The sequence below is a fragment of the Podarcis pityusensis genome (assembly GCF_964106645.2).
Source record: "Podarcis pityusensis genome assembly, chromosome: 2".
NCBI classification, from domain to species: Eukaryota; Metazoa; Chordata; class Lepidosauria; order Squamata; family Lacertidae; genus Podarcis; species Podarcis pityusensis.
The window spans coordinates 13,475,672-13,494,538 of record NC_138029.1 but is presented as its reverse complement, the minus strand read 5'-3'; the positions used below and the strand labels follow the sequence as shown (position 1 = coordinate 13,494,538).

Here is an 18,867-nt window from a genome sequence, read left to right as displayed (position 1 = left end):
CACATATACCTGTTCCACATTAGCTTGTGCAGATCAACCACTAAAGGATGATCCATTCAACCTCTTGGGAGGCCTGTTTTAAATCTCTGCCAACTTTGTTTCAAAGGCAAAGTGCAAAGTGACACACTGGCCTAAAGACTTCTTGATGCAACTCCAGTGTTAATGCAACTACCTTAACCTTTTCGGAACTTTTTGTCATTGGAAAGAATTTGAGGGAAACATCTTTTCCGTCTTGAGGACTAGAAGAGAAATAAAAATAAATCTTTGGTTTTCAGGGTGCTAAATTCTATCCTCCATTATCAGCTCCTATGTTAGCTGCGAAATCACTGTGTACATTTCTATGGGGTTATACCGTATTTTTCACTCTATAAGACGCACCAGACCACAAGACGCACCTAGTTTTTGGAGGAGGAAAACAAGAAAAAAAATATTCTGAATCTCAGAAGCCAGAACAGCAAGAGGGATCGCTGCGCAGCGAAAGCAGCAATCCCTCTTGCTGTTCTGGCTTCTGTGATAGCTGCGCAGCCTGCATTCGCTCCATAAGACGCACACACATTTCCCCTTACTTTTTAGGAGGGGAAAAGTGAGTCTTATAGAGCAAAAAATACGGTCATTTTCCATTAAGTATTGGGGAAGGGGGAGGGAATCTGGAAACAAAAGGAAAAAGAAAAACACAGATAAGCAATGGTGTCTCTGTCCTTGGGTATTTCCCAGGGGAGGCATCTGTTAAAGGTGCATTTGGTAGGTAGGTATCATGTCTCAGGGCAAATTATTTTATTAGATGGTCCACTGGCAGTGCCAGGAGGCCTGGGCCGGGTCAGGTCTCACAAGGGTTTCCAATGGAAGCTCTCACTTTTCATCAACAGCAACAAGGTAGATGTTGTCTGTGCCAATTCCCAGGAAAGCCGCTCCCTTCTGGATGGAGTAATGGCACTGGAAGAGAAGTCAGAAAAAGAGGGAATTAGAGGATGATGATGATGATGATGATGATGATGATGATAATAATAACAACAACAACAATAATTTATACCCCGCCCATCTGGCTGGGCTTCCCCAGCCACTCTGGGCGGCTTCCAAAAAAATATTAAAATACTGTAATACATCAAACATTAAAAGCTTCCCTAAACAGGGCTGCCTTCAGATGTCTTCTAAAAGTCTTTGACATCTGGTGGGAGGGCATTCCACAGGGCGGGCACCACTACCGAGAAGGCCCTCTGCCTGGTTCCCTGTAACTTGGCTTCTCGCAGTGAGGGAACCACCAGAAGGCCCTCGGTGCTGGACCTCAGTGTCCGGGCTGGATGATGGGGGTGGAGACGCTCCTTAAGATATACTGGACCGAGGCTGTTTAGGGCTTTAAAGCTCAACACCAACACTTTGAATTGTGCTCAGAAACGTACTGGGAGCCAATGTAGGTCTTTCAAGACTGGTGTTATGTGGTCTCGGCAGCCGCTCCCAGTCACCAGTCTAGCTGCCGCATTCTGGATTAGTTGTAGTTTCTGGGTCACCTTCAAAGGTAGCCCCACGTAGAGCACATTGCAGTAGTCAAAGCGGGAGAGAACCAGAGCACGCACCACTCTGGCGAGACAGTCTGCGGGCAGGTAGGGTCTCAGCTTGCATACCAGATGGAGCTGGTAAACAGCTGCCCTGGACACAGATTTGACCTAGGATACTAGCAGAGGCTGGTCCATTTGGGGCTAATAAGACACTGGCCCACCAACCGTAGCCTATTCTCAGCAAACACCCATCTGTGGGTCTTGTAACTTCTAACAACCAGCCCAATGGGTGGCACTGCCTCTCAGCTTCCGCCTCTGCAGTCTCAGTTTTGCCCTTATAGAACTTATCAGGGAATTAGTTGACTCTGCATGTCATCGGCTCTCTGGCGCCACCTCCTGTTGGCCTCTGGCTTCTGCCCTAGCAGCACCAATGGGCATCAGCCACCATGGACTGATACCTCTATTGGAAGCTGTCTAATACAGTGGTACCTCGGGTTACATACGCTTCAGGTTACATACGCTTCAGGTTACAGACTCTGCTAACCCAGAAATATTACCTCGGATTAAGAACTTTGCTTCAGGATGAGAATAGAAATCGTGCAGCGGCAGCTAACGTGGTGCTTCAGGTTAAGAACAGTTTCAGGTTAAGAACAGACCTCCAGAACGAATTAAGTTCTTAACCCGAGGTACCACTGTACATGGATAGGCAAACTAAGGCCCGGGGGCAGGATCCGGCCCAATCGCCTTCTAAATTCGGCCCGTGGACGGTCCGGGAACCAGCGTGTTTTCACATGAGTAGAATGTTTCCTTTTATTTAAAATGCATCTCTGGGTTATTTGCGGGGCATAGGAATTCGTTCATTCCCCCCCCCCCCAAAAAAATATATACTCCAGCCCCCCACAAGGTCTGAGGGACAGTGGACCGGCCCCCTGCTGAAAAAGTTTGCTGACCCCTGGTCTAATACAATTTGATCATTTGGGGTCCATTTGAAGTGATTTCCCTTAGCTCCATGCAGCTTCCCCCCCCCCGAATAATTATTTAATGTTATTGATTAATAAATTCCGTTGAGAGTGCTTTTTTTTAGAAAACTCAACAACAGGCAATCAATGAATTTTATAAACAAACACAAGCACAATTAAGCTAGGGTGGCACATCACCAGAAAACAGGGCACGCTATAGGACAAACGAGGATACCACATATTAGCATAAAGCTTGCATATGGTATAAATAGATACAAATATGGAAATGACTGCTATGATACTCAAGGCAGCTAGAAATCCTTAAAATGCCACATGTGAGTACAGTATCAGCAAAATATTCAACAATACATTCTAAGTTCAAAATAGGCAAAATATTTAGACGTAGGGGAACAGCATGGGAAACGAGCGAGGTCCCAACTAAAGCAGAATGGCAACTTAAACTGTTGGAATATGCGCAGCTTGCAGACTTAGCATATTGAATAAGAGAACAAGAAGAACATACGTTTAAAGAAGATTGGAAAATGTTTATTGATTATATGGGGGGAAATTGTGCACACCTGAAAACGTGGGCAGCATTAAGATAAATCCAACAGTGTAAATAAATTTTGATGGATGTAATAATGGAATACAGTGGTACATCGGGTTACATACGCTTCAGGTTACAGACTCCGCTAGCCCAGAAATAGTACCTCGGGTTAAGAACTTTGCTTCAGGATGAGAACAGAAATTGTGCTCCGGCAGCACGGTGGCAGTGGGAGGCCCCATTAGCTAAAGTGGTGCTTCAGGTTAAGAACAGTTTCAGGTTGAGAACAGACCTCGGGAACAAATTAAGTACTTAACCCGAGCTACCACTGTAAGGTGGTACCTTGGTTTACAACCATAATCCGTTCCGGAGGTCTGTTTGTAAACCAAAACAGGTTGTAACCCAAGGTGCACTTTCGCCCATGGGGCCTCCAAAATTTTTTTGTTCATAATCAATAAATAAATAAATAAATAAATAAATAAATGGGTTGTCATCCAAAAAAAGGTTGCAAACTGGGACACACACTTCTGGGTTTGACGTGTTTGTAATCCAAAGCGTATGCAAACCAAGGTACTGAATGGTTTAGTTTACCGTATTTTTCGCTCTATAAGATGCACCAGACCATAAGACGCACCTAGTTTTTGGAGGAGGAAAACAAGAAAAAAAATATTCTGAATCTCAGAAGCCAGAACAGCAAGAGGGATCGCTGCGCAGTGAAAGCAGCAATCCCTCTTGCTGTTCTGGCTTCTGGGATAGCTGCATAGCCTGCATTCGCTCCATAAGACGCACACACATTTCCACTTACTTTTTAGAAGGGAAAAAGTGAGTCTTATAGAGCAAAAAATACGGTATGTAAAATATGCAGGGATTTTTGTTGTGCAAAATGAACCATGGAAAGAGAAGAAGGGAAGTCATGGATACTTTAAGGTTGTTTAAATGAATACTCTAAAATGTAAAACAGAAAATTTAATAAAAATTATAGGGCAGGGGAAAGAAGTAGGGGAACAGCTGGCTGCATTCCAAGGCTCCTTCTTGACAACTTTAGCCTGTCTCTGCTCTCCCAGTGTAGCCCCAGCAGCCAAAGCCATGTGTGAGGTTAAGCAGCCCTTGAGTGCGTGCAGATATTGGCCCGCCCCAGAAATCCAATTAAATAATTTATTCAAAAGAAGTATATGGTAAAGAGGAAGCAGCTGGGGAAAGCGAAACCACTAGTAAGAAGCTCAGAATTGAAATAAAACATTATACAAGAATATTGGTTTAATCCTTCACTAATCCAAACTTAACACTGGGATTTCTCAATCCTTTCACTAGGCAGACTTAATCAGTAACTTGGCTTCTTCACTTATAGGTGATGCAGGGCTGGGTAATCTTAAAATAACAGCCTGAGGATGGCATAGCTGTAGCAAAGGCCCTCCAGCTGAGAACGTGTACAGCAGTCTTCCCCCTGCTCCACTTCCAAGGAGACCTCAGGTTTGAGGTCTGGGCAAGGCTGAAGCCACAGCCACAATACCCACACATATGCACCAGTGCTGGAACTGGTCATGTCTGGGATAATACAGAAGCCATCATAAAATTTGCTGTGTATACATTTGGAGAAGTGCTGGCCACCCATAACCAGCGCTGGAAACTCAGACACATAAACTAGGCATCAAATGGCACCTTAAACCTAGGTTATGGTTGCCACAACGGAATGTCTATTTGTCAGGGGTTGGACTAGACCGTCGAGGGTTTCTTCCAATACTACAGTTTTATGATTCTATGATCTCAACTACATTGCTTGACTCTAGCTTTCTCAAACAACAGTTCACTTGATCCAGTATGCAAGAAGGAGAAACACACACAGTGGAAATGGGAATGGCATTAACTATGGACTAAGGCTGGGTTTTTGAAACTGTGGTCTGTGAGTTCCATCATCATCATCACCATCATCTTCATATATTTATACCCCGCCCATCTGGCTGGGTTTCCCCAGCCATTCTGGGCGGCTCCCAATCGAATATTAAAAACACAATAGAACATTAAATATTAAAAATTTCCCTAAACAGGGCTGCCTTCAGATGTCTTTTAAAAGTAGAGTAGTTGTTTATCTCTTTGACATCTGGTGGGAGGGCATTCCACAGGGCAGGCGCCACTACTGAGAAGGCCCTCTGCTTGGTTCCCTGTAACCTCACTTCTCACAGTGAGGGAACCGCCAGAAGGCCCTCAGCGCTGGATCAAAGTGTCTGGGCTGAATGATGGGGGTGGAGACGCTCCTTCAGGTATACTGGGCTGAGGCCGTTTAGGGCATTAAAGGTCAGCACCAACATTTTGAATTGGGCCCTGAAACATACTGGGAGCCAAGGCAGGTCTCTCAGGACCGGTGTTATATGGTCCTGGCAGCCGCTCCCAGTCAGAAGAAGAAGAAGAGTTTGGATTTGATATCCCGCCTTTCACTCCCTTTTAAGGAGTCTCAAAGCGGCTAACATTCTCCTTTCCCTTCCTCCCCCACAACAAACACTCTGTGCGGTGAGTGGGGCTGAGAGACTTCAAAGAAGTGTGACTGGCCCAAGGTCACCCAGCAGCTGCATGTGGAGGAGCGGAAACGCGAACCCGGTTCCCCAGATTAGGAGACTACCACTCTTAACCACTACACCACACTGGCTCTAGACAGTCACCAGTCTAGCTGCCGTATTCTGAATTAATTGCACTTTCTGAGTCACCTTCAAAGAGCCCCACATTGCAGTGGTCCAAGCAGGAGATAACAAGAGCATGCACCACTCTGGCAAGAAAATCTACGGGCAGGTAGGTTCTCAGCCTGCGTACCAGATGGAGCTGGTAAACAGCTGCCCTGGACACAGAATTGACTTGCGCCTCCATGGACAGCTGTGAGTCCAAAATGACTCCCAGGCTGCGTACCTGGTCCTTCAGGGGCACAGTTACCCCATTCAGGACCACTTGGGTGGCCTCTGGAAAGCCTGCAGCACAGTCAAATATCAGGCAGCAAACAGACAGACAAACAAACAAACAACTCAGAAGAGTAACATACCTCCTGCGAAGTGAACACTGCCAGCTTCGGTATTGCCCAGTTACCCTTCTGCTTGCAATCTGGGAAGCGGTGGTATCGTGCCACGTTCATAGCATACATGTTGGAGATTGAGCCCCCTGCAAAAAAAGAGCCCAGAGAGATCATGGTCTAAGGTTATTTATTTCTATGCTATTTAATGCACTCATAGCCAGGTATATGTGTATGCCGTAATTCTGTGGGAGCACAGCAAAGATTCAGAATGTATCATCGGGTGCAGATTTCAGCTTCCATTAAAACAAACCAACAAAAAAAACCCAAGGGAGCAAGTTCCTAGGCTTGGTGGCTGTGAAGGTTAAAAATGGACAATGGCTGCTAAAATCTCAGAAGCCAGAGGAGGAATGAAAGAAGATTTCCAGTGGATAGGGAAGCGGTGAAACACTTGCTTAGCCATCCCCATTACTAGCAAAACCAGAATAAAATATGCAAGTAGTTAAGAATCCATGCAAAGTCAGAAGCAGCAGAGAAGAAAGAGCATGAAGATTGCCTGCTTTCACTTATAAATGGCAATTATAATGTCAAATATCAAGGTTAGTAAGGGATTCCTAAAGCGAAACTCCAAGTTGTTTTCGGTGCAACAAGTTGCAGACCAGAGGCAGCCATAGCCATCGTGGTGGCCACGAGATGTTATTTGACTACAATTCCCATCATTTCAGACCACTGTCCAGGTGGGCTTAAATCTGTTTCAGGTGGACAATATACAGCCCTCTGTAAAGGTACTGTTGCAGATTTGACCTAGAACACGCAGAAAGGAATATCACTCACCAGGACTAAAGAGCCCATCCCCTTCCTCCCAGCCAATCAGCTCCCGCAGCTTCTTCAGAACCACCTCCTCCATCAATACAAACACAGGGGCAATCTCATACGTGTACCTAGAACACAAGGCGAGATGATGTTTTGGTCCAAGTCATATACCTGCAATTGTATGTCACAAGTAGGTATCGGGGAGTTTCACCTAGGAAAGGTGCCTAGGAAGTAAAGAGTGGTTGGCGAATGGTTGGAGGGACGTTGGCAGGCCTATCAGGAATCCAAGGAATTATACTGTACTAATAGATGAGACCTTCATCCCTTAGCAGGGCGCACACAGCCGCTGAAAAAAATATTATTAAAATGGAAAAAAATAACAAAAGAAAGTAAAACAGTTCACAAAATGACCTGGGCATAGTTCTATCACTGAACTATTCTGACAATCTCATTCCGCAGGGATAGACAATCACACTATGAACAGACATGCTCTCTGAGGTATGGAGGAAGCACTCTATTTCCCCGGATACAAAAACTCTGAATTTTGAGTGCTCTGAAAACGCCATGCCTCCACAACAGAGCCCAACAGTGCAATAGAAGAAGAAGAAGAAGAGTTTGGATTTGATATCCCGCTTTATCACTCCCCTTCAGGAGTCTCAAAGCGGCTAACATTCTCCTTTCCCTTCCTCCCCCACAACAAACACTCTGTGAGGTGAGTGGGGCTGAGAGACTTCAGAGAAGTGTGACTGGCCCAAGGTCACCCAGCAGCTGCATGTGGAGGAGCGGAGACGCGAACCCGGTTCCCCAGATTGCGAGACTACCGCTCTTAACCACTACACCACACTGGCTCCAATACCTGCTTGTAAGTCCTACTGATTCCCCCTGAGAAGTGTGTGGCGTTTAAGTAATGCAGCGTGCAGAATATATGTAACAAACTACCAGATATGAGGAACTGCATGGGTGCTGACAGCCAACATCTATCTCTTTAGCTTGGCGGGGTGGGGGAGTGCAAGTATGATGTCCTGTCCTGTGACATCACCACCTTAGGGCTTACTTAGGGCTGCTCTGGCTTAATAGTTGCTCCTTGCCATGGATGCGAATATGTGAATACAACTGTGTCATGTTTCTACCCCACAACTTTGTATTATCAGAAATATGTAGTTTGCCTGCATCACAGGAGGTGGCTCACTTAGAAAACTGCTATGCGCACTTCCTTCCAGGATCAAGGATGGAATTAGTGAGGGGGGAAGAAGAAGAAGAAGAAGAGTTTGGATTTGATATCCCGCTTCATCACTACCCTAAGGAGTCTCAAAGCAGCTAACAATCTCCATTCTCTTCCTCCTCCACAGCAAACACTCTGTGAGGTGAGTGAGGCTGAGAGACTTCAGAGAAGTGTGACTAGCCCAAGCACAGCAGCTGCACGTGGAGGAGTGGAGACGCGAACCCAGTTCCCCAGATTACAAGACTACTGCTCTTAACCACTACACCACACTGGGACATTGTAGGATCAAATCAGAAACTGGGACATCTTCTGCAAATCTGGGACTGTCCCTGGAAAATAGGGACGCGTCGAGGGTCTGCAGTAGCAGCCACCACAGCCACATCATGAGAACCTAGCTACCTTAGCAGCAGTGGAGTCGCTGCCAGTTTAATCATCTGCCTTGGAGCGTGAGGTTCAACAAGATCTTCCTGTTGGCTGTTCCAGCTCTGCAGTTTAGCCAGCACTGTTCCCCAAGCTTGGCAGGTAACAAGGAGTCTCAAAGCGGCCAACATTCTCCAAGGTCACCCAGCAGCTGCATGTGGAGGAGTGGAGATGCGAACCCGGTTCCCCAGATTACAAGTCCACTGCTCTTAACCACTACACCACACTGGGGAGGGGCTTTTGTGATGGTACTCATCGCTACAGAGTACCACGAACCTCTTTTTTGCTGCCCATGGCAGCCATTTTGTGCAGATACTCATGGCCCTTCTAGTCATATATGAACACTGGCACCTCAATTTTTTTAACCCCCAAAAAGCACTAGATAGAGATACAGATACAGTGGTACCTCAGAAGTTGAACAGAATCCATTCCGGGAGTCCGTTTGACTTGCAAAACATTTGGAAACCAAGACGCGGCTTCCGACTGGCTGCAGGAAGCTCCTGCAGCCAATTGGAAGCTGCAGAAGCCACGTCAGACGTTCAGGTTCCAAAGAACGTTCACGAACCAGAACACTCACTTCCGGGTTTGCGGTGTTTGGGAGCCAAAATGTTTGACTCGCAAGGTGTTCAGGATCCAAGGTACGACTGTATATAGAAAGGGATAAGGATAGAAATATATACATAAAAAGACATGTATTTCAGTGTTGAAAGCTCTTTGGGGAAAATGATTGTATGTACACTAAGACCACTTTTGCCTCTGGTAAAGAGTTCTGCAGTTCAAGAACCTGCAAACCCTGTTTGATCGCAGAGGACAAAATAAATATGAGGGTAGACCCTAGGAAGCAACGCCCTAATCTACTCAATCTAACCATTTTCAGCTCTTTTTAAAACAATAATCCGTACTGAGCCCAAGAGAGCCACTGCAACCTATTTTAGCGCCATGGTTTCATCAGAAAAGTGCAAACACATACTGGCTGGTGTTGAGCATCTCTGTGATCAGCCGTCCGGCCAAAGCATGGGGATCAAGTCCTGAAAACAACTGGTTGAAAAATCGCGGGTGACCTGAGAAAGAAAGAGTAAAAGAGTATGTAGCTATGCTGAACTGAAGCTACTTTGGATCAGTCTACAGCACAATCACATCATACCAAATATAATTCTCTTTTTGGAAGTGGTGTGTGGGGAACACACTCTTTTACACAGGGCATGAATGAAATGTACAGCAGGAAGGCATTTGGGCCGGGTAATAACTGGTTTTCAACATTGTGATATATCACCAGCTAAACATCGCGATATACTGATATATCTCAATGTCTGAAATAAGGGTGGAGCTATGTAGAGGCATTGGCTGGCTTCACATTTCCCCCCGCACTGTGATTTTTGCATAGCGCGCACACACACGCACACACACACACACGCACACACACATCATGGTTCGCAATAAATTGCCAGGTCAAAAATTATGAAACTGATATCATGGACTTCAAACCGGTTTTGGACGATATATCACCCAACCCTAGAAAACGCTTGTTTTCTAAAGCACTAATTACAGTGGTACCTCGGGTTAAGAACTTAATTCGTTCTGGAGGTCTGTTCTTAACCTGAAACTGTTCTTAACCTGAGGTACCACTTTAGCTAATGGGGCCTCCTGCCGCCGCCGTGCAATTTCTGTTCTCATCCTGAGGTAAAGTTCTTAACCCAAGGTACTATTTCTGCGTTAGCGGAGTCTGTAACCTGAAGAGTCTGTAACCTGAAGCGTCTGTAACCCGAGTTATCACTGTACTTTGCCTCTGATCTTGGGAACGCTGCTGTCTCTGTTTGCTGAAAAGATGCCAGAACGTGCTGTTTCCTTTAGGACATATTGACATAACCAGAGATATTTGTCTTGAATTCTGACTTCATGTGTACAAGGACAGCGAATTCCAGGGTGTTTTAGCCACACCCCCTTGGCTCACAATTTTTATCGCCTTTGGGCTACTGTGCATATATAGGCTATTTTAAATCCATGTGTCTTTACACTGGAGGCGATAGTCAGCTTTGTCAGCAGGTCACTTAACATGAGAAGCATCCCGTTTTGCGGCTTGAGGCCATGGAAACAAGACCTAACTGGAGCAGGAACTACATATTACTCCACATGAAGGAACTACGCTATTTCACGAACGAGACGCTGGTGCCAGGCACTCACATGTCTTCACGCTGTATCTGATAACATCCCGGCAGCGGTCCAGCAATCTCTCCTGCGGCTCCCCTCCGTCTTTTAGATCCAGGTCCAGGATTTGTTGCAGCTCCTCAGGTTCCTTCCAATCACATACCTAACAAGGAAGGAAACAGGTTGGCCAGTTCGTATTGAAAAGTTCAGGCAGCATTCACATAAATGCTTGAAAGCCAAATAACATAGTCCCATCCTCACGTTATGCCAGTAATTAAGCCAGTAATTAAGCATTGGATAAATACACCATTATATAAGAACAACCCCAAGTTTGTGAGAATGAGCCCTGAAAGCCTTAAATGGGCCATTGATTTTGGACATAATATTGAATTAGAAGCGTGGCAGGAATTATGGAATGTAAATATGAAATTTACGGCCTGTACGGCATTGAAGGAGAATCTATGGAAAATGATCTATAGATGGCATCTTACGCCGGTAAAACTGGCAAAGATGTACAGAATGAAAAACAAGAAATGTTGGAAATGTGGAGAGGTAGAGGGAGACCTTTACCACATGTGGTGGACCTGTGGTAAAGTGAAGGGCTTCTGGGAATCAATTTACAATGAACTTTAAAAAATCTTTAAATATACTTTTCCAAAAAAAGTCCGAAGCCTTTCTACTGGGATTGACAAGAAAGGAATTTTTTTTAAAAAAAGATAAAAGTCTCTTTCTATATGCCACGACGACAGCAATAATTATGTTGGCCAAGAACTGGAAAACGGATGTTATACCTACTATATTGGAATGGCAGGTTAAAATGATAAATTATACAGAACTGGCCAGAATATCAGGAAAACGAAGAGACTAGGATGAACAGAAGTTTCAAGAAAATTGGAGTAAATATTTGATGTATATATGAGACAACTGTAAAACTTTAAAGACACTGGCAGGGTTAGAATAACTCTAACAGCGTATGGTAGATAAAGTAAAACATACAAAATGCGCGATGTTACAAATTATATGATACTTACCAAAGGAATGGAGGGAAGTCCGAAGCTCGGCAGAACTTAAGATAAATATGTGATTTATTTGTATAAGGTATGTATGTATGTATGTTCAATGGAAAATTAATAAAAAATTATTAAAAAAGAAAAAGAAAGCCTTACCTTTTCAGAGGCATCCATCCCTTTCCTTACACCTTCCTCAAGCATGATCTGGAATGCTTTCTGCAGGAACTCCTCACCAGCCACCTTATCCAAGGCAGGACACAACAGGGCATTATGTTCTGCCATTGTCAGCCACACCTCCTATGCAGGTCTCTGCAGGTTTGGGCAACGTGAAGCAATAAGTCAGATCACCCTTAAAATCTTGTAAAACATTTCTAGATAGTTATGATTAACCAGTATACAATTTCTGTTACATGAATGAACGAACAAACAAATAAATAAAAGGTATATCATTTCATTGGTGTGTTATATACCCCAGAATACACTGCAGCGAGTTACTGCAATCTATACCACGTTCCTGATCTGAAACATCACTCTTTACATTTGCTTGGGGAAAGTTAAAGGTAAAGGTGAAGGACCCCTGACAGTTAAGTCCAGTCGCAAACGACTCTGAAAGTGACTCTGGGGTTGCAGTGCTCATCTCGCTTTACTGGCCAAGGGAGCCGACATTTGTCCGCAGTTTTTCCGGATCATGTGGCCACCATGACTAAGCTGCTTCTGGCGAAACCAGAGGAGCACACGGAAACGCTGTTTACCTTCTTGCCGGAGCAGTACCTATTTATCTACTTGCACTTTGACGTGCTTTCGAACTGCTAGGTTGGCAGGAGCAGGGACCGAACAACGGGAGCTCACCCCATCGCTGGGATTTGAACCGCCGACCTTCTGATCGGCAAGCCCAAGCAAATCGGCAAACTACTCAGTGGTTTAGACCACAGCGCCACCCGCGTCCCTTGGGGAAAGTTAGTACTTCTTTAAAAAGGAACTAGCTCCCTCAACCCTTGACTATGCTAATTTACAATGCAATCATAGGCAAGTTCATTCGGAAGCAGGTCCCACTGAATTCAATGGGACTTACTTCCAGGTAACAGAATCGTAGGGTTAAAGGAATATCCCTCCCCTCCTTGCATTATTACAGTTCAGAAAAGTTCGCCTCACCCTATTGTCTAGAAATGGCAGACACCAGTAAGGTTTTATCCTGCTCCAAGTGCACACACCACTTTAAAGCGTATATTTGCAGCCACAAAGGTTAAACACTTACTTTTTTAAAAAAAGGAAATTGATATTTTCAGGATAATAAATTCTGTGCCAACCATCACATTCTATACCACCCTAATGATTACCAGAGCCACCTCCCTCTGGCCCTGGTTGTAGCTTGACGGTTTTATCACCCAAAGTGCCACTCATTTGACCGGACCTCTTTGCTGTTTCTCTCTGGTTTTTCTCTGTGGTGACTCTCCTTTGGCGTCCAGCAGCCCTCTGCTCTCCAAATAGTATTCAGGATGACTTCCTTGCTTTCCTCAGGGATCATTCCAGAAAGAGCATTAAATCCACTCCTTCGGTCTCTTCTAAAACCAAGCTCTAGTTAGCTGTGAAAACTCTTACACAGATAGATCACCTTGCAGAGGTTATTTCCCCATGTCACTGGAATGTGGCGGGGGGGAGTGTGTGTTGAGGACAGCAGACATTACGCCCAATTGCTATGGTTACCTGCTCAATCCTGCACGGATCTCCACTGATTTCAGGGACAAAGTACAAAGGCAGTATAACCTGTGATACACTGACAAGTATCATTATGTACACCAGGGGTAGTCAACCTTTTTATACCTGCCGCCCACTAATGCATCTTTCTTGATGGTAAAATTTCCTTACCGCCCACCAGTGCTCGGTGGATTCAGCTTCTGCCGTAGAACCCTCTACAGCCCACCTGGAATCCTGAAACGCTCACTAGTGGGTTGACAACCCCTGGAGTACACCATGGGAGTGGAGATTTACACGTACGAACCAGGCAGGTGTGCTTCTCGTGTCAGAAAAGCAATTTATTTCAGGTACTGAGCTGTTTTGTTTTGCTTAGCCCTAAAAGTACAGAATGAGTCCTGCTAAGGGCTTTTTGAGATGCCAAACAAAGCACTTGCAACCATATTTGCCAATAGAAGCATTAGCTGTGTGTGCCTACAATTGTTCTACATCTCCTATTCTCATCTAATAGGGGCAGTATGTGAGAATAGGGTGGCCAGCTCTGGACCTGAGCTTTATCAGCAACTGAATCTCTATTTGTTTGGTTGTAAGTCACTTAGTGTTGCCCTGAACAAGATAAAGTGACTAACAAATTTAACAAAAATAAAAAATAATAGCAATATGATGCTTCCCTCCATGCAGTGAAAAGCTTCACCAACGGACTTTGAGGAAGCCCTGGAGTAAGGAATATTGAAATTAACTGGAGGATTGTGCAATTCTTGTTAAGTGATTCAGTTTGTGTCCTGTGGCACAGGATGTCCTCAGCCTTATCTGACTTGCAGAGCCATAAAATAAATTGCTATTGGCTGTTACTGTTGTCCCGCACCTAGACTTGTGTAGTAGTTCTCCTTCCTCGCAGTTCACTTAAGGCAGGGATATTTCAACAACAGAGTTTTAAAGTTGTGACAAAGTGGTGGGTTTTCTAGATTAGAACATGCGTCACTCTTCACTCTGACAGTTAAAAAGATAAGAGTGCTATCTAGTTAAATAATACTGAATTTGAGCCCAATGATTTTGATGAGTCTATTCCAAGTATTATTTGATTGACTATCACCCTACGTGTATATCTATTTATTTTTAACAGTTCCCTGAACAAAGGGCGAACAATCCCTTCTTGCAACTGCAGGATAGCTCAGGTAAGAGTTGGGCATCAGGGATGCTTTTTGGGGCAATGAAGGTTGCACCCGATGCATCAGTACACTCAAGATGCCACCATTACCCTGTACAGTAGCAGACAAAGACCAAGTTGATCATGTGACAGCTTCTGATTGATCAGCTTGACTTTTTGAATAAGAAGCTATTTTTTCAGATGCGTCTGCTTCTCCGAACACATACTCAGGGCCAGATTTATGTATAGGCTAAGTAGGCTGAAGCCTAGGGCCTCTAAATCTAGGGGGCCTCGCCAGCCCTCCCGCTCCCCAGCAGGCAGCCTCCCCTCTCCCAAAATTGCAAACCCAAGACTGCATGAGAGGGCAGGGCAACTCGGATCTCTAAGTCTAAGGGGCCTCGCCAGCCTGCCTGCTCCCCAGTGCCGCAGTCTCCCCTCTCCCAAAATTGCAAACCCAAGACTTCATGCAAGGGCAGGGCAACTCAGGCCAGCAACAAAGAGACTCAGGGCTAGCCAGTGGGGCCCAATTTGAAGCAGTGGGGCGCAACTTGAATTTTGTCTTTTGTAGGGCCCCAGTTCACAGCCCAAGTCTGCAAAATCTTATAGATATAAATAAAATCCATCTAGATTGCGCTGGTGCAGGGGCCCTCTTAGGAGCGGCCCGCAGGGCCCAATTTGGCCCCATTGCTCCAATTGCCTTAAGGTCAGCCCTGATGAGACTGTGCAGGGGTTGGACTGACAAGCGCTGCACCTTCTAGGTCCCTGGTGTCACCATTCAGAGTACAGACTCAAGGACTTGTTATGGAAATAAGGGGGGGCACTTATTGGAAATCAGTTTTGTCACCTCTTCCCCCCCAAACCCCAAGACAATGAGCCCAGCCACCTTTTATTCACAGTCGCTTAAGCACTACACTAAAGCATGGCCATAAACTTGTACGTTCAACTGCTGAAATATACACCCAATATGTAGCAAATGGAGATTTATGTTACTGCTTTATGAATGAATACTGTGTTTTATGAATGGACTGTATTTTGTGAATTACCTAAGAGCCACCAATAGGGAGTTCTAGAATCTGACAGCTAACCAATTGGGTACTACCAAACAGCGACCCCTATTGCTGAAAGCAGGTAACTAGCAGGGGATGCTTCAGCTCAGCCTTTGCACTGTTGACTGAACACCCACTGCTGTGCAGGCAATGGAGAAAACTTGTAAATTGTATCCCTTCTGGCATCCTGGCCAACTCTATTACGCTGGTGTAAACCCTGGTGCACCAGAAGCACAGAATAGCAGCAAATAAAATTCGCTCATATGTCAGCAACTGATAAGACTTGTCAACCAGTTCTTCCAAAGTCCATGTTGGAAATGTAAAGAAACTGAAGGTACATTTTTTCACCTTTGGTGGACGTGCCCAAAGATTAAGGCTTTCTGGGAAATGATATATAATGAATTAAAAAAGGTATTTAAGTATACCTTCCCCAAGAAACCAGAGGCCTTTCTCCTGGGCATAGTGGGCCAAATGGTGTTAAAAAAGGATAGAACTTTCTTTATGTATGCAACAACAGCAGCAAGAATACTCATCGCAAAGTATTGGAAGACACAAGAACTTCCCACGCTGGAGGAATGGCAGATGAAACTTATGGACTATATGGAATTGGCGGAAATGACTGGCAGAATCCGTGACCAGGGAGAAGAGTCGATGGAGGAAGACTGGAAGAAATTCAAAGACTATCTTCAGAAACACTGCAAAATTAAGGAATGTTAGAGTGATGTAGGATTGAAAATAAGTGGTTTCCAGCTGTACAGGTTAAAGTTAAGGATAGATTAAGATTAAAGATTAAGATTAAAGATGTTTAAAGAAATGGAAATTTGATAATAAAAGGGAAAAATTTAAAGCTATATGACATTAAGAGCAAGGATTAGGTTTAAAAAAAGTTGAAGTTATATATTCTAACATTTTATTAAATTAAAGATTGGGATTAAAAAAGTGGAAAAGAAACTGCTGGACAAATAATGTGGATTGGAATACAAAAAAAGGAGGTATGAGGAAGTCCAGAAAATAAGTAATCTAAAATTGGATATGGAAAAGAGAGTTTGTTTTTAATTGTTATGTTTTGTTTTTATTGTTAAGTTTTGTATTGTTTTTTGTGTGTTGTTTTTCTTTTTTCTTTGTTTAAAACCTTAATAAAAAATTATTTTAAAAAACCAAAAAAAAAAACCAACCAGTTCTTCCAAAGTCTTCCTAAATTATAAAGCTCCAAAATACAGCCAGTAGAGAGCAGGTCTGGGAAGAGTGAGGCATACAATGGGCACTACCAGTGAAAAGGCCCTGCTCCGTATAACTCCTGTCATTTGATAGAGCGCCCACTTGCCCTCCTTCTTGACATGGAATGCTCTCTATTAGAGTCTTCAGGTCCAGTACAAAGACCATAAGAAGGGAGAGCAGGGACCTTTAAGTTCCCAACAGCTGTTAATCAATCAAGCAAGCAAGCAAGCAAGCACACAGGTCACCTTTGTCACAGTCAGGATGCCTATGTCCTGGCCAGGCCTGCACCCAACCTTGTTTTTGTACAATCTTGTTTGTCCTCAGTAACCAAAATTATATTATCAACATATACAAGCAGTAAAGTTGTATTCCTTCATTTGCAATGAATCTTACAAAACAAAGTGGCACTAATAAAGAAAAGTTCCAGGGTGGCAACAGAAAGCAAACTAAAAATGCTTTTGCAGTTCATCAAAACTATCCCGCAATATCAAGTTATAGGAAAACTGGTGCTATTAACAGTAATCTTTCTAGTTGCTTAATTGGTTCAGCAACTTCCATGCACATGACGTCTGATGCTAATTATTTCCCCCAAGAGTTAAATGATAACTAATCAGAGACAGCTACAGGAGAGCTATGAGATTCAAGTGAGGGTCAGATGCCTTGCCAATCCCAGCAGCTATATAAGAGGTATATAAGAGGCCTGCGGCCTGCCCACAAAACGTTTACAAAGTTCAGTTATTGCAAAAGTTTTTCAGTGTTAATTTTATGAATTTTTAAAAATCACCATGGCATTTAACAATAATATCTTATGTCCTTTAGAGGAAAAATTGTGAATTGTAGAATTTTAAATACCCGTCATCATCCTTGGCTCCACTCAATTTTGTTTATAACAAACTTCCATTTTCTTCTAGTTGTGAGGGTGGGTGTGGGGAGGGGCCTCACAAGTGGAGTAGCCTAGGGCCTCTTTTCATCTAAATCCGGCTGTGCACATACCACACAAGGAACCAGACAAGTTGCATCTGAGCTGTCCCAAGGTGGAAGTAAATATCTAGGCATCAATAAGCATACCTAACTTGAGACAGATGAAAATACACAAAATGACACTCAATAAAGATCAATATGCAAGAAGTGCAAGTTCTGAGAGCAGATTGCGGAATGTGGAACCCGTGGACCACCAGATGTTGTTGGACTACAACTCCTATCATCCCTAGCTAGCAGGACCAGTGGTCAGGGATGATGGGAAATGTATTCCAAAAACAGCTGGAGACCCAAGTTTGGGAAACCCTGGACTACACCATCCCTGACCATTGGTCATAGATTTTGGGTTTTGTAGTCCATCAGCATCTGGAAGGCCACAGGTTCCTCATACTTGCTGATTAACGCAGGAGAGCAATTCAGGGATAGCCCCCTCCCCCCGAATCCTTCTGAAATAAAGTGTGGTAACTGATTGGATGGTGATAATAAAAAAGAATCATAGAGTTGTAGATTTTGGAAGGGTCCCCAACGGACAGTCCAACCCCCTGCAATGCAGGACTCTCAACACAGAATCATACAGTTGTGGAAGCGGAAGGTACAAGGCAAAGCCTTCCTTCCTTTGCATCTGGTCATTGCAGGCCAAGTCCATGGCCGACTGTGAATCGAAGCTCAGAATGCTGAAAGAACAGGGTGCTGCTAAGCATGCACAGAGTGCTTTCCTCTTGGTATAACCCAGCTTCTCCCAACAAATGGGGGGTTTAGGAGGCAGCGCTTCCTAAATCAGAGGATGAAGGAGCTTGAACAGAGGCGCCTCTCATTTGACAATCAGCGAAGGACCGAGGGGCTTCTGCCAGACGACCATCTACCAGTGAATCGGGGATGGGGGGGAGTGACCCTCCAATGGACTACAACTCCCGTCAACCATCGCGGCTGATGGGAGCTGGAGTCCACAGGTTGTCCCATCCCCTGCGGCAGACACCTAAAGCAGACCTCCTCGGAAACACCTTAGAAAGCGAGGGGGAGCCGGGAATGTATACCTTAAACGAGCCTTTCCCTCATCACCTGCTTTTCTAGCCCCTCACCTTTGCCTCTCTTTCCTGCCCCTACCAAGATGGCGGCGGCAGGCGCACAAACACGGAGCGCCGGCAATGCGCGTGCGTGAAGCGATCAAAACCCCCCAACACACACACA

General features: G+C 44.6%; 1 protein-coding gene across 4 annotated transcripts in view; it reads right to left on the bottom strand.

Annotated features, from left to right (window-relative positions):
- CSAD (cysteine sulfinic acid decarboxylase) overlaps nt 1-18,847 on the bottom strand; it is a 29,986-nt gene extending 11,139 nt beyond the window's left edge. The window contains exons 1-8 of one of the 4 annotated variants that reach the window (XM_080994709.1): nt 17,554-17,733; nt 13,010-13,160; nt 11,755-11,907; nt 10,625-10,751; nt 9,414-9,504; nt 6,823-6,929; nt 6,022-6,137; nt 854-933 (exon numbers count right to left, since the gene is read on the bottom strand). In XM_080994709.1, coding sequence (XP_080850835.1) covers nt 854-933; nt 6,022-6,137; nt 6,823-6,929; nt 9,414-9,504; nt 10,625-10,751; nt 11,755-11,880 — 647 coding nt within the window. In that variant the 5' untranslated portion in view covers nt 11,881-11,907; nt 13,010-13,160; nt 17,554-17,733. Of the gene's footprint in view, nt 1-853; nt 934-6,021; nt 6,138-6,822; nt 6,930-9,413; nt 9,505-10,624; nt 10,752-11,754; nt 11,908-13,009; nt 13,161-17,553; nt 17,734-18,254; nt 18,484-18,758 lie in introns of those variants that run through there. The other 3 variants (XM_080994710.1, XM_080994712.1, XM_080994711.1) reach the window with 3 other exon arrangements.
- Nucleotides 18,848-18,867: the final 20 nt, after the last annotated feature.